The sequence below is a fragment of the Dama dama genome, chromosome 32 (assembly GCF_033118175.1).
Source record: "Dama dama isolate Ldn47 chromosome 32, ASM3311817v1, whole genome shotgun sequence".
In the NCBI taxonomy this organism is placed as follows: Eukaryota; Metazoa; Chordata; class Mammalia; order Artiodactyla; family Cervidae; genus Dama; species Dama dama.
The window spans coordinates 39,954,127-39,968,368 of NC_083712.1; the positions used below are offsets into that span (position 1 = coordinate 39,954,127).

The 14,242-nt window shown below is 37.3% G+C and overlaps 1 protein-coding gene across 1 annotated transcript in view; it reads left to right on the forward strand.

Moving 5' to 3' along the window:
* Positions 1–14,242, forward strand: part of LOC133050380 (disintegrin and metalloproteinase domain-containing protein 32-like) — a 145,849-nt gene that overhangs the window by 93,672 nt on the left and 37,935 nt on the right. Inside the window, exons 14-16 of the mRNA XM_061134531.1 lie at positions 60–258; positions 10,892–10,997; positions 12,354–12,534. Coding sequence (XP_060990514.1) covers positions 60–258; positions 10,892–10,997; positions 12,354–12,534 — 486 coding nt within the window. The remainder of the gene's footprint in view (positions 1–59; positions 259–10,891; positions 10,998–12,353; positions 12,535–14,242) is intronic.

The window sequence follows — 14,242 nt, forward strand, 5'->3', positions numbered from 1 at the left end:
ATTGGTAAACACAATAATCATATATAATGCTTTACTTTTTATATTTTAATTTCTACTAGTTTATGCAAGCAGGTGCTACATGTAGGCCCATTGCACATCCTGAATGTGATATTCCTGAGGTTTGTAATGGAAGCTCTGGAAGGTGTCCGGCTGATATAACTATACTCAATGGACGGAAATGTGAAGGAGGAAAAGCTTTTTGTTATGATGGAGGCTGCCAAGATATTGATGCACGTTGTGAGAGTGTATTTGGAAAAGGTATTGATTTGTAACATCTATATAGTTGGTCCTCAATATTTTCATTAACATTACCAAGACAATGGTCAATTAGATATATTTAAATTATTTATTCTGTTTAAAATCTCTTTTTTGGAGAAGGAAGTGGCAACCCACTCCAGTGTTCTTGCCTGGAGAATCCCATGGACAGAGGGGCCTGGTGGGGCTGCAGTCTATGGGGTTGCAAAGAGTCAGACACAACTAAGCAACTAACACACACACACACAATTTCTTTTTAGTTTTTGAATTTATTAAAAATATGTTTAAGGTGTATGACCTAATATTTTGATATGCATATACATTATGAAATAATTGCCACAGTCATCTGCTTAACATATTGCCTGTATATACCCAGTAATATGCTTGCTGGATCCTAAGGTGGTGCATTTTTGAGAAGCCTGTCTACTGTTTTCCATAATGACTGTGCCAATTTTCACTCCCATCAACAGTATATAAAAGTTTCATTTTCTCCACATTCTTGCTAATACTTATTATCTTTTTCTCTTTGATAACACACTATCCTAAAAGGTGTGAGTTGTGGTTTTGATTTGCATTTCCCTGATGATTAGTGATGTTGAGTCCGTTTTCACGTATCTGATGGTCATTTGGCTTTTATTTGGAGAAATATCCATTTAGGTCCTTTGCTATTTTTAAATCTCTTTATCTTTCTTATTTAATTATGAGTAACATATTTTAGAAATTAATCCCTTATCAGCTATATGGTTTGCTAATTTTTTCTCCCATTCTGTAGGTTTCATTTTTGCTTTGTTGCTTATTTTCTTTGCTGAGTGTTTTATTTTGATGCAGTCCTACTTATCTATTGTTGCCTGTGCTTTCATGTCATCCAAAAAATATTGCCCAGATTAGTATCCGAGAGCTTTCTCTATCTCTTTTTTTCTAGTATAGTTACAGTTTCAGGTAAGTTTAAGTCTCTTCAACCACAAGCTTTACTGATGCACAATTGACATATAACATTCAGTAAGTTTAAGGTGTACAATTATTGATTTGGTACTTTTATATATTTCAGAATGATTACCACCATAGTGTTAGCTAAACTTCCATTATGTCACATAATTACCATTTCTTTTTCATGGTGAGGTTATTTAAGATATACTTTCTTAGCAACTTTCAGGTATATAATTTGATATTACTAAGTATAAACATCATGCTGTGTGTAAGATTCCAAGAAGTTTTTCATGTTATAACTGGAAATTTGTAACCTTTGAACACCTCCCCATTTTCCCCACCTTGCAGCCTGTGGTAACTATTGCTCTACTCTTTGTTTCTCTCAATTCAATTAGATTCCACATATAAGTATTATCATAGAGTATTGTCTTTCCCTGTCTGACTTATTTCACTTAGCATAATGCCCTCAGAGTCCATGTTGCTGCAAAAGGCAGGATTTCCTTCTTTCTCAGGACTGAATATTTATATCTCATGTTTTCTTTGCTGATCCACACTATCAGAAAGGGGGAAATTTCCCATCCTCATTGCCTTCTCTGGTTCTTTCGCCTGGTCAAATAATTAAAATGACATAAGACAGATTAACTGGAGAAATAAAATTTTAGTTCATACATCTGAGAACCCCACATACATGAGAGAATCGGAGATCACATAAGAGGTTCAGAGACAGAAAGATAAAATGAGTTGTATATGCTGTCCTGCACTAAGGAATGAGATCGGGGCCTGGGGCTTTTAAGGACAGGAGGGTCATTCACAGGATGATAAGAAGAGCAGATGTTTGGTAATTATATATTTGCCTTGCCATCCAGATCAGGCCAGTGAGATAGAATTTATCTTTGATATTAAATATTTTTCTGGGGGAAAAAAGTCCCTAATTTAAATTCTTCTAGGTAGTTAAGGGAAGGGTGGCATATATATATATATATATATATATATATATATATATATATATATATAAAGGCTATATATATATATATATATAGCCTTTAGCTCAAAATATGCCAAAGTGGTACATTTTTTAATTGTTTCTTTTTCTGTGCAAAAACTTTTCAGTTTGATGAAGTCCCACTTTTTATTTTTGCCTTTGTTGCTAATGCTTTTGGTGTCATATTGAAAAAGTCATTACCAAGAATCATGTTAAATAGATCTCCCCTTGTGTTTTCTTCTAGGTGTTTTCTTTCTTTTTGCATTTAAGTCTTTATGAATTCATTTTTTTTTTTTTTGAGCTATGTGAGGTTGGGGATCAATTGCATTCTTTTGCCTGTGGCTGTCCAGCTTTCTCAAAACTATTTGTTGAAGAGATTCTCCTTTCCTAATTGAGTATTCTTGACTCCCTTGTCAAATCTTAGTTTAGTATATTGTGGGGGGTTGTTTCTGGGCTCTCAGTCTTATTCTATTGGTCTTTTTGTCTATTCTTAGGCCAGTACTATAGTGTTTTAATTTCTATAGCTTTGTTATATAATTGTAACAAGGAAGGTGTACCTCTAGCTTTGTTCTTTCTCAAGATTGCTTTGGCTATTCAGGATCTCTTGTGGTTCCATACAAATTTTCAAATTGTTTTTTGTATTTCTATGAAAAATACCTTTGGAATTTTGTTAGGGATTGCATTGAATCTGTAGATGGCATTGGATGATAAGGACTTCTTTTTTTCTTTAAATATTTATTTGACTCTCTCAGGTCTTAATTGTGGCACACAGGATCTTTGTTACAACACAGAGACTCTAGTTGTGGCACACAGATTAAGTCCTTGCGGTGTGCAGACTTAGTTGCTCTGTGGCATGTGAAATCTTAGCTTCCTGACCAGGGATCGAACCCATGTCCCTTACATTGCAAGACAGATTCTTAACCACTAGTCCACCAGGGAAGTTCCTATATGGATATTTTAATTATGTAAATTCTTTGACCCATGATAACAGAATATCTTTCTTTTTGTGTCTTCTTAGAGTTCTTTCATGAAGATCTTGCAGTTTTCAGGCTATACATCTCTTACTTGGTTAAGTTGATTCCAAAGTATCATATTGATTTTGATGCTATTGGGAATGGAATTAAAAAAAAAATTCAGCTGTTGTTAGTGTTCAGAAATTCAATTAATTTCTGTATTTTGACTTTCTTTTTATTTTTAAATGCTTGATCACAGCTTTGGATGAAGTCCAAGTTGCTTCTACTTTATTTTATTTATTTTTTCCCATCCCCATTAACTTCTCTGGTTCTTTTGCCTGGTCAAATAACTAAAATGACAGAAGACAGATTAACTGGAGAAATAAGATGTTAGTTCATACATATGAGAACCCCACATACATGATTTTAAATAGCTCAGCAGGATTTCTTTCACCATTAGCTTTGTTAGTAGTAATGCTTCCTAAGACTCACTTAACTTCACACTCGAGGATATCTGGCCTTAGATGAGTGACCACACCATTGTAGATATCTGGGTCATTAAGACTTTTTTGTATAATTATTCTGTGTATCCTTGCCATGTCTTCTGAATCTCTTTTGCTTCTGTTAGGTCCTTACTGTTTCTGTCCTTTATTGTGCCCATCCTTGCATGAAATATTCCTTTGATATCTCCAGTTTTCTTGAAGAAATTCCTAGTCTATACCATTCTATTGTTTCCCTCCACTTCTCTGTGTTATTCACTTAAGAAAGTCTTCTTATCTCTCTTTGCTGTTCTGTGGAACTCTGAATTCAATTGGGTATATTTTCCCCTTTCTCCCTTGCCTTTCACTTCTCTTCTTTTCTTATGTATTTGTAAAGCCCCATCAGACAACCACTTTGCCTTCTTGCATTTTTTTTCTTTGGGATGGTTTGTTACAAATCTCTGTCCACAGCCCTTCAGGAACTCTACCAGATATAATCCCTTGAATCTATTAATCACTTCTACTGTATTAGGAATGTGATTGGGGTCATACCTGAATGGCCTAGTGGTTTTCCCTACTTTCTTCAATTAGAGCCTGAATTTTGCAATAAGGAGCTGTTGATCTGAGCCACAATCAACCCCAGGTCTTGTTTTTGCTGATTGTGTAGAGCTTCTCCATCTTCGTCAGAAAAGAATAAAATCAATCTGATTATGGTATTGACCATCTGGTGATGTTCATGTATAGAGTCCTCTCTTGGGTTGTTGAAAAAGGGTACTTTTTTATGACCAGCATGTTTTCTTGACAAAACTCTGTTAGCCTTTGTCTTGATTCATTTTGTATTCCAAGACCAAACTTGCCTGTTTTTCTGAGTATCTCTTGAATTCCTACTTTTGCATTCAAATCCCCTATGATGAAAAGGACATCTTTTTTGTGTTAGTTCTAGAAGGTATTGTATGTCTTCAAAGAACCGGTCAACCTTAACTTCTTACGCACAGTTGTTGGTTTACTGTGACGTTGAATGGTTTGCCTTGGAAACAAATTGACATCATTCTGTCATTTTTGAGGTTTCACCCAAGTACTGCATTTCAGACTCTTTTGTTGACTGTGAGGGCTGCTCCATTTCTTCTAAGGGATTCTTGACAATAGTAGTAGATATAATGGTCATCCTAATTAAATTCGGCTATTCCTATATATTTTGGTTCACTGATTCCTAAGATGTTGATTTTCAATCTTGCAGTCTCCTGCTTGACCACGTTCAATTTACCTTGATTCATGGACCTAACATTCCAGGTTCCTATGCAATATTGTTCTTTACAGGATCAGACTTTATTTTCGCCACCAGATATATCCACAACTAAGCAGTGTTTCTGCTTTGGCCCAGCCGCTTCATTCTTTCTGGAACTATTAATAAGTGCCCTCTGCTCTACCCCAGTAGCTCTATCCCCCTTCTGACCTGGGGGCTCATCTTCCGGTGTCATATCTTTTTGCCTTTTCATACTGTTAATGGCTTTTTCCAGGGAAGAATACTGGAATGGATTGCCATTATCTCCACCAGTGGACCATGTTTTGTCAGAACTCTTCACTGTAACCTGTCCATCTTGCGTGGCTCCACACAGCATGGTTCATAGCTTCATTGAAGGTGAAGCAAGCCCCTTTGCCACAACAAGGCAGTGATCTATGAAGGGGATTGTGCCTCATAGTATTTGATAATAGGGTAGAGAGAATCTAAGTACACCATTTGGACTATGGAAGGGCACATTCTCTTACTTTGTAGACTTGGTCAGTATACTGGACTTAAGGAAATATTTAACATGCGATTTCACGTTTTCAACATGTTGCCCTTTTGGTGTTTCCATATTACCATGCAAAACCCAGACTAAGCTGAGAGAAAGTCCCTAACATGAGAGAGGGTATTCAAGGGAGAAATTAGTAATAGGGCACATTGGTACCTTTAGAAGGAATATTTCACTAATATTTGGATTAGTAAAGATAGGGTTGGATGAAGAATATTTCTAACCTGGTAGTCTCAGATTCACAACTGAACTGATTAAACATCGTCAATACTCAGAATAATGTTACCTGCCCTCACAGTATATGCACAATCGCCTTTGATGGGCTAATGTTTAAAAATTGTAGAAAAAGTAATTAGCCTCCAAATAATAAAAATAAATGGAAAAAAAGAGGAACACTAGAAAATAAAAACTTTAAAAAGAAATTGTAGAAAGAGACAGAATTAGGAGAAGGCAAAAAATTCCAGTAAATAGTGGGGGAAAATATAAAATCATGGAAATGGCTGGTAAATAATAGAAACCTTCTCTAACTTAAAAGAAAATGGAGAAGGATTAGCTTGGAATTGAGTGACTAAATAATATCATCTTAATTTTAGTAATAATCCACTAAGGTAGATATTATTACCTACTTTTATATTTTATAGATGGTCAGTTAGACTTAGTATGGTTCATTCTGGAGAAAGTAACTTTGCTAGGTGGAACTCTTAAGATATTCCCCATCATTACTGTGGTATTTTCTTGGAGAATCTTCCCTCTGAGTTGGGCGAGAACCAGTGACTACATGGTGGACTATCGTCCCTATGATTAGTTTATATAGAAAATATGAAGGGATTTTAAAAAGACCTTATTAAGATCCATAATTAGCCAACTTTGAATCAATCCAAAGGAGATCATTCTAAGTGGAGCCTCACCTAATAATATGAGCCCTTAAAAGGTGGGAAATGTCAGAAGATTCTTTGGCTGGCTTGGGAGAAATCAGGTCAGTTCAGTCGCTCAGTCATGTCCAACTCTCTGTGACCCCATGGACTGCAGCACGCCAGGCTTCCCTGTCCATCACCAACTCCCAGAGCTTACTCAAACTCATGTCCATCAAGTCAGTGATGCCATTCAACCGTCTCATCCTCTGTCGTCCCCTTCTCCTCCCACCTTCAATCTTTCTCAGCATCAGGGTCTTTTCCAAAGAGTCAGTTCTTTGCATCAGGTGGCCAAAGTATTGGAATTTCAGCTTCAGTATCAGTCCTTCCAATGAATATTCAGGACTGATTTCCTTTAGGATAGACTGGGTTGGATCTCCTTGCAGTCCAAGGGACTCAAGAGTCTTCTCCAACACCACAGTTCAAAAGCATCAATTCTTTGGTGCTCAGATTTCTTTATAGTCCAACTCTCACATCCATACATGACTACTAGAAAAACCATGGTTTTGACTAGATGGACCTTGGTTGGCAAAGTAATGTCTCTGCTTTTTAATATGCTGTCTAGTTTGGTCATAACTTTTCTTCCAAGGAGCAAGCATCTTTTAATTTCATGGCTGCAGTAACCATCTGCAGTGATTTTGGAGCCCAAGAAAGTAAAGTCTGTCACTGTTTCCATTGTTTCCCCACCTATTTGCCATGAAATGATGGGACCAGATGCCATGACCTTAGTTTTCTGATTGTTAAGTTTTAAGCCAACTTTTCCCCCTCCTCTTTCACTTTCATCAAGAGGCTCTTTAGTTCTTCTTCGCTTTTTGCTTTAAGGGTGATATCATCTGTATTTCTGAGGTTATTGATATTTCTCCCGGCAATCTTGATTCCAGCTTGTGCTTCATCCAGCCCAGCATTTCTCATGATGTACTCTGCATATAAGTTAAGTAAGCAGGGTGACAGTATACAGCCTTGATGTACTCCTTTCCCGATTTGGAGCCAGTCTGTTGTTCCATATCCAGTTCTAACTGTTGCTTCTTGACCTGCATACAGATTTCTCAAGAGGCAGGTCAGGTGGTCTGGTATTCCCATCTCTTTAAGAATTTTCCACAGTTTGTTGTGATCCACACAGTCAAAGGCTTTGGCAAAGGAATAGAGAAAAACAATAGAATGGGAAAGACTAGAGATCTCTTCAGGAAGATTAGAGATACATAGGGAATATTTCATGCAGAAGACCTAACAGAAGCAGAAGATATTAAGAAGAGGTGGCAAAAATGCACAGAAGAACTATACAAAAAAGATTTTCATGACCCAGATAACCACGATGGTGTGATCACTCACCTAGAGCCAAACATCCTGGAATGCAAAGTCAAGTGGACCTGAGGAAGCTTCACTATGAACAAAGCTAGTGGAGGTGGTGGAATTCCAGTTGAGCTATTTCAAATCGTAAAAGATGATGCTTGGGAAGTGCTGCACTCAGTATGCCAGAAAATTTGGAAAATTCAGCAGTGGCCACAGGACTGGAAAAGGTCAGTTTTTATTCCAATCCCTTCCGGGGTCCAGCCCCAGCAGGATCCAGGGGAACCCTCAGGATGAACGGCGTCAGCGAATGAGAGAGAGAGAGAAGGAAAGATACCAGACCGGAGTGTGCAGCGGAGTCTGGCAGTTGCTTTGTTTTTCACCATAGACTTTATACCCTAAGTTGGTACATTTCTAAGGGGGAGATAAGCATACAGACTTAGTTTAACATAACATCAGCTTGTACTTCACGAAACCAGGTGTTCTCTGTATATTTTTTGTTTATGAGAGTCTTTTCCCATAGATTTTTTGTACATTATCTCTGGCCTTGAGCTTAGCAGAAAACAGAAAAGTGGCAGTCTCATGGTACAGCAGGTTGCAACGTAGTAGAAATACAATCCTGTTAACACAAAAGTCAGTCTTTTTGCAGAAGTTCTCAGCTAAATTTATCTAAAAAGTTTGACACACAAATACTCTGCGGCTCTGGTGAGGCAGCCCCTGTTTAGCACTCCTGGTTAAAATTAACAGTTATCTTATTGTTTTTACACTAGGGCTAAACTCTTATTTTTCTAGATCTCCAACTATATTAACAATAGTTTCCACTATACAACCTCAGCACATTAACACCAATCAAACGTTGATCCAATAACCACTTTTAAAACAATATTTTTTGTGTTCTCTAATAGGGCTTCCTCACCCCCGCAAAGGGCTCTGTGCCTATTAGGGCCTTTTTTATGGTTAATATCTATGTATAATATCTTTTGGCTTTCAGGCCCGTTGACAATTTATGGCTTGCACCTGGTATAACTTTAAGCAACTTCAGTATCAGACCCTGTCTTTTTTTTTTTTTCCCTTTATTTATTTATTTATTTATTTTTTCAGTGGGTTTTGTCATACATTGATATGAATCAGCCATAGATTTACACGTATTCCCCATCCCGATCCCCCCTCCCACCTCCCTCTCCACCCGATTCCTCTGGGTCTTCCCAGTGCACCAGGCCCGAGCACTTGTCTCATGCATTCCACCTGGGCTGGTGATCTGTTTCACCATAGATAATATACATGCTGTTCTTTCGAAATGACCCTGTCTTTTTTGTGCTTAATCTATTTTCTTTCTATTAGGTGTCATCTCTATGGGAACTAGATAGGATTACATTTTTACAGAACAGAAATACAAAGGATTGCAAAAACAGCAGATATGGCACAAAACAGGCTCTTAGTCTAAAAGTTAATTACCTGCAAGAAGTCACCAGCTAATCTCTATCTAAACTATTTTCTATTAGGCACATTTGTAACTATTATATTTGTGGAGCTTTTCTCACCCTGCGGAGGGACCTACACTTAATAGTCTTTTGTTAGCGTACTGTGTTTAGGATGTTTAGAACAATCATCAGCATTTTTTGCAATGAGAGCACACATTTATCAAACAAGCCAGAATGCCAGCAAAAGGGTTTGAATTGAAGCATTTCCTTCATCCCTGATCGCTTCATAGAGTACCAGCGTTCAGGAGATTTATTAATTAGGGTTTTAAGTTGATCTTTATTCAGTGAAAAAGGAGCAGGAGAGCTCTCGGCAGGCAACACAAGAATCTGCAGCAGGGCAAACAAGAACAACAGCAGAAAAGGGGGTAGGATACAGGGTGGGATAGAGGCTGAGGCCAACCTGGAGGGTCCCTTATATCCTGAATGGCCTTGCGTGTCAGGTTTTTTCCTCATGACCTCGTCATGGATGGGATCCTGGATGGCCATGCCTGTCAGGGATTTTCTTCATGACCTCGTCATGGGTGGGATCTCCCATAATGGCTCCCGGCAAATCCCAAAGAAAGACAATGCCAAAGAATGTTCAAACGAACACAGAATTGCACTCATCTCACACGCTAGCAAAGTTATGCTCAAAATTCTCCAAGCCAGGCTTCAACAGTACGTGAACTGTGAACTTCCAGGTGTTCAAGTTGGATTTAGAAAAGGCAGGGGAACCAGAGATCAGATTTCCAACATCTGTTGGATAATCGAAAAAGCAAGAGAGTTCCAGAAAAACATCTATGTCTACTCTATTGGGAGAAATAAACAGCCATTTTTTGTGAGAGGGCCATGTCACTAGGACCTGAGGGAGAGTTCCTAGGGCCAAGAGCAACCCCTGACAGATAGTAACAAAATGAAGCAACGACTACAAAAAAATGAATTCTTTACAGCCAATGAGGTTGAAGAGGACTATAGACTCAAATGAGGCTGTAACCCCAACCAGGAACTTTATTTCAGCCTTGAGACCCTGAACTGAGGACCTAACTGTGCTTTGCCAGACTTCTGACTTTCAGAAATTGTGACATGGGTGTTGTTTTAAGGTGTCAAGATTTTGGTAATTTTTTACCCAGTGATAGAAAGCTAATACAATAACAAAGGAATAATAGGTACATATGTATGGATTGGCAATTTTGGTCCCTTCAGTTCAGACTTTCTGAAGGTATGATGTTTCTTTAATGAGTTTTTTTTTTTTTTTTTAATAGACCTGGCTTTTTATAAATTCCTACTCAGAATCTAGGAGAACAAGAATAGTTTTCTTGTATTCTCTCTCTATTGCCTTCTTTCACAGAGTTCTCTTAAGATTTATACTTTATTACTCTCCTCTGGTGCCTCAGATGGTAAAGAATCTGCCTATAATGCAGGAGACCCAGGTTCGATCCCTGGATCAGAAAGACCCCATGGAGAAGGGAATGGTAACCCACTCCGGTACTCTTGCCTGGAGAATTCTTTGAAAGAGAAGCCCGATGAGCTACAGTTCATGGAGCTGCAAAGAGTTGGACATGGTTGAGCAACTAACACTTTCACTTTCAACTCTTCTCTACCCTCATAGTATCTTTTGAGCTACAAATGACCAAAATGAATTAAAAGGAGAAATAATCATGAGCATTACTTTTCACTTCATTTCTCTCTTCTTAAAACTTCACTAGGGAACTTTTGAATAGATGACAGTGATAGAGAAAAAAAGCAAAGAAACATATGAGGAAATTGAGGAAGTTTTAATTTAAATATATTTAAGTTTTAATTTAAAGGAAGTTTTAATCCAAATATATTTCTAACTTTGACAGGTTCAAAAAATGCTCCATTTGCCTGCTATGAAGAAATACAGTCTCAAACTGATAGATTTGGGAACTGTGGTAAAGAAGGACCCAGATATACATTTTGCCCATGGAGGTATGCTATGCAAATAGTGAAAATTCCTATCTTATATACTATAAAATTCTGTTTTTAGTTTTTCACTATGTATGTCATTAATTCCAGTGGTTTCAGGTATCACATATGTGCAGGAGTTAATCTGAAGTCAAAATCTTTAGTCTTGACATCATTCTTGTACTACAGGCTTATTAAATTTCAACCTGATTTTTATTTTTTTTTATTTTTTTTTGCATATGTTATTTTATTTTTTTTTCTTTTTTTAAATTTTTATTATTACTTTTTTTCCAGTGGGTTTTGTCATACATTGATTTTTAAACATTTATATGTAGATGATTATTAGGCTCCAAGATCTGACCCAAGATTGAAATTAATGATAGCCATTGCACCTTTCCTGTCTGAACATACTCATTATTTTAAAAATGAAAATACTACCCCCATTCATTTGAATGCTTCCCCAAGCTGAAGACTGCCCAGTGTCTCTAAAATGAAGTTCAATTTCTCCTGCATCTGAAGAGCCCGTTCTTTGATATTTTGGTCATGAATTTCTTTTAACAAATATTTTTAAAGAACCTACTATATGCTGGTCACTAGCTAGTTAGATACAAGTTAGCAAAACATACATGATCGTTGTACTCATGGAATTTACAGGCTGGTAAACGTATCATCTGGAGAAGGAAATGGCAACCCACTCCAGTATTCTTGCCTGGAGAATCCCAGGGACAGAGGAGCCTGTGGGCTTCCATCTATGGGGTTGCACAGAGTCGGACCTGACTGAAGTGACTTAGCGCAGCAGCAGCAGCAGACTTATCATCTAAGTTTATGCTTCTTGTAGTATTACTTCCTTCATAAGTAATGCTTATGCTATGACATTTGTTTTGAAATACCTTACTCTGCCTGTTGAAATTCTACTAATTCATAAGCTCGGACTCAGATGGCATCTTCTCTATGACGTTTCCCTGGCCACTAAGTTAGAATATATCTACATCTTGAATATCTGTAAAAATCTGCTTATTTCACTTACAGTGCATTTAATAAGATTTATGTCATATTTAGTATTAGACTGTAAGGTCTTTGTGGGTAGAGGTCACAACTCTATAGAGAGATATAAAATGCTTGAGTGAACTGTTCATTTGGCAATCAGTACACCAATCTGTACAGTGAATCAAAAGATCATTAGTATCATTGAAAGATAAGCTTATATCAGTGGCTTTTACATTTTACTTTAACTGTTAGCAGGAAAGTGTTACATTTCCTTAGATATATTACCATAAATGGAGAACCATTCTTTGTTTTTTTGGTCAAAGAAAGAAAATATGAAGCATTCATAATAAATGCCTAATGTATAATAATCATATATTTTTATTATGTTTGCAGGAGTCTTATATGTGGAAGATTAATCTGTACCTACCCACTTCAAACTCCTTTCCTTCGAGACAGTGCTTCTGTGATTTATGCTTTTGTGCGAAGTACTGTGTGTATAACAATGCACTATGAAACAGTGGGTACAGAAGACCCGCTCGTGGTCAATAATGGCACTATTTGTGATAAAGAGAGGGTGAGTAGCTCAAAATCAATAAAAAAATCTATTCTATTAATTTCCCTTGTGGCTTAGTTGGTAAAGAATCTGCCTGCAATGTGGGAGACCTGGGTTAGATCCCTGGATTGGGAAGGTCCCCTGGAGGAGGACATGGCAACCCACTCCAGTATTCTTACCTGGAGAATCCCATGGACAGAGGAGCCTGGAGGGCTAGAGTCCATGGGGTTGCAAAGAGTTGGACATGACTGAGTGACTAAGCACACACATGATCAAATAACCTTAAATATTTGGATAAGGAGAAAATGAATAAGCTTCAGTTGGTCTCTGAGGGAAACGGGAGTGTTTGTTACTTTTTATTTTTATTTTTTTTTCATTTATTTTTATTAGTTGGAGGCTAATTGCTTTACTTTTTAGAATTTCAGTGTTGTAAGCAAGGAAGCCCCAAGAGTTTTGGGACAGGAGTGTGAAGGAGAGAGGTCTTGGGAATACTTGTAGTTAAATATTCCATAACTTGGGAATTTACTTTTATTCTTGAATAAGTGAGAAGAAATCCCACTTAATTATATATGTCTCTTTGTGACCCAGTAGATAAGACCACAACTTAGATGGTGCCACAAGGAATAAATCTTTACCTCTTGGGTTTTGACACTTTGCAGGTTACCCAACCAGTTTGAGATATCATGGCTGTGTGTAAAATGGGGATAATAATAACATTTACTCTATGGAGTTATTGCAAAGATGAAATGAGACGATACTATAAAGTGTGTAGTACAATGACCAACACATAGTAAGAACTAAATATAGGTTGGCTATTATTCTTGGTTGTTGTTATAGTTGGTTATCTATGAGACCAAACAACCAAATATGGAGAAAGCATGGAATAACTTTACTTCAGAATCTCATTTAGTTCTTAGCCAGAAATTTGCTCATGAGGAACTATCATATAGTATAAAGTGTAGCCTTTAAAGACAGAAGCACAGAGATCTGAATTTTGACTCTTCCTCCTTACCTGACAGATGATTTTGAATAAAATATTAAATATGTAAAATGAATGTATGTATTTTGGTGATTTTTGGTCATGATAGTTTTTGGTGATCTGATACTCTTCTCTCATTGTTTTCTGAATTTCTTAAAACTGTGGTTTCGTGTCTGATATTAATTTGGAGAAAATTCTCAGTCATTATTGTTCCAAATGGGCTCTCCAGGTGGCACTAGTGGTAAGGAACCCACTTGCTAATGCAGGAGATGTAAGAGACTTGGGTTTGATCCATGGGTTGGGAAGATCCCTGGGTTGGGAAGATCCCCTGCAGGAGGGCATGGCAACCCACTCCAGTATTCCTGCCTGGAGAATCCCCGTGGACAGAGGAGCCTGGCGGGCTACAGTCCATGGGGTCGCAAGGAGTAGGATACGACTGAAACAACTTAGCATGCACATTGTTTCAAGTATTTCTTCTGTTCCTTTTTCTTTTTCTTCTGGCATTTCCATTACATATACATTATGCTTTTTTGTAGTTGTCCCTTGAATATTCTTTTTTTTTTTTTTGTCTTTGTTCTTTTTGCTTTTATGTTTTCAAAGATTCTTTTGATATATCCTCTATCTTAAAGATTTCCTTCCTCAGATACGTACAGTATACTAATAAGTCCGTTAAAGGCATCGTTCATTTTTGTTAGTACTTTTTTTCATTCCAGCATTTATTTCTTTTCCCTTGGGATTGCTGTCTCTCTG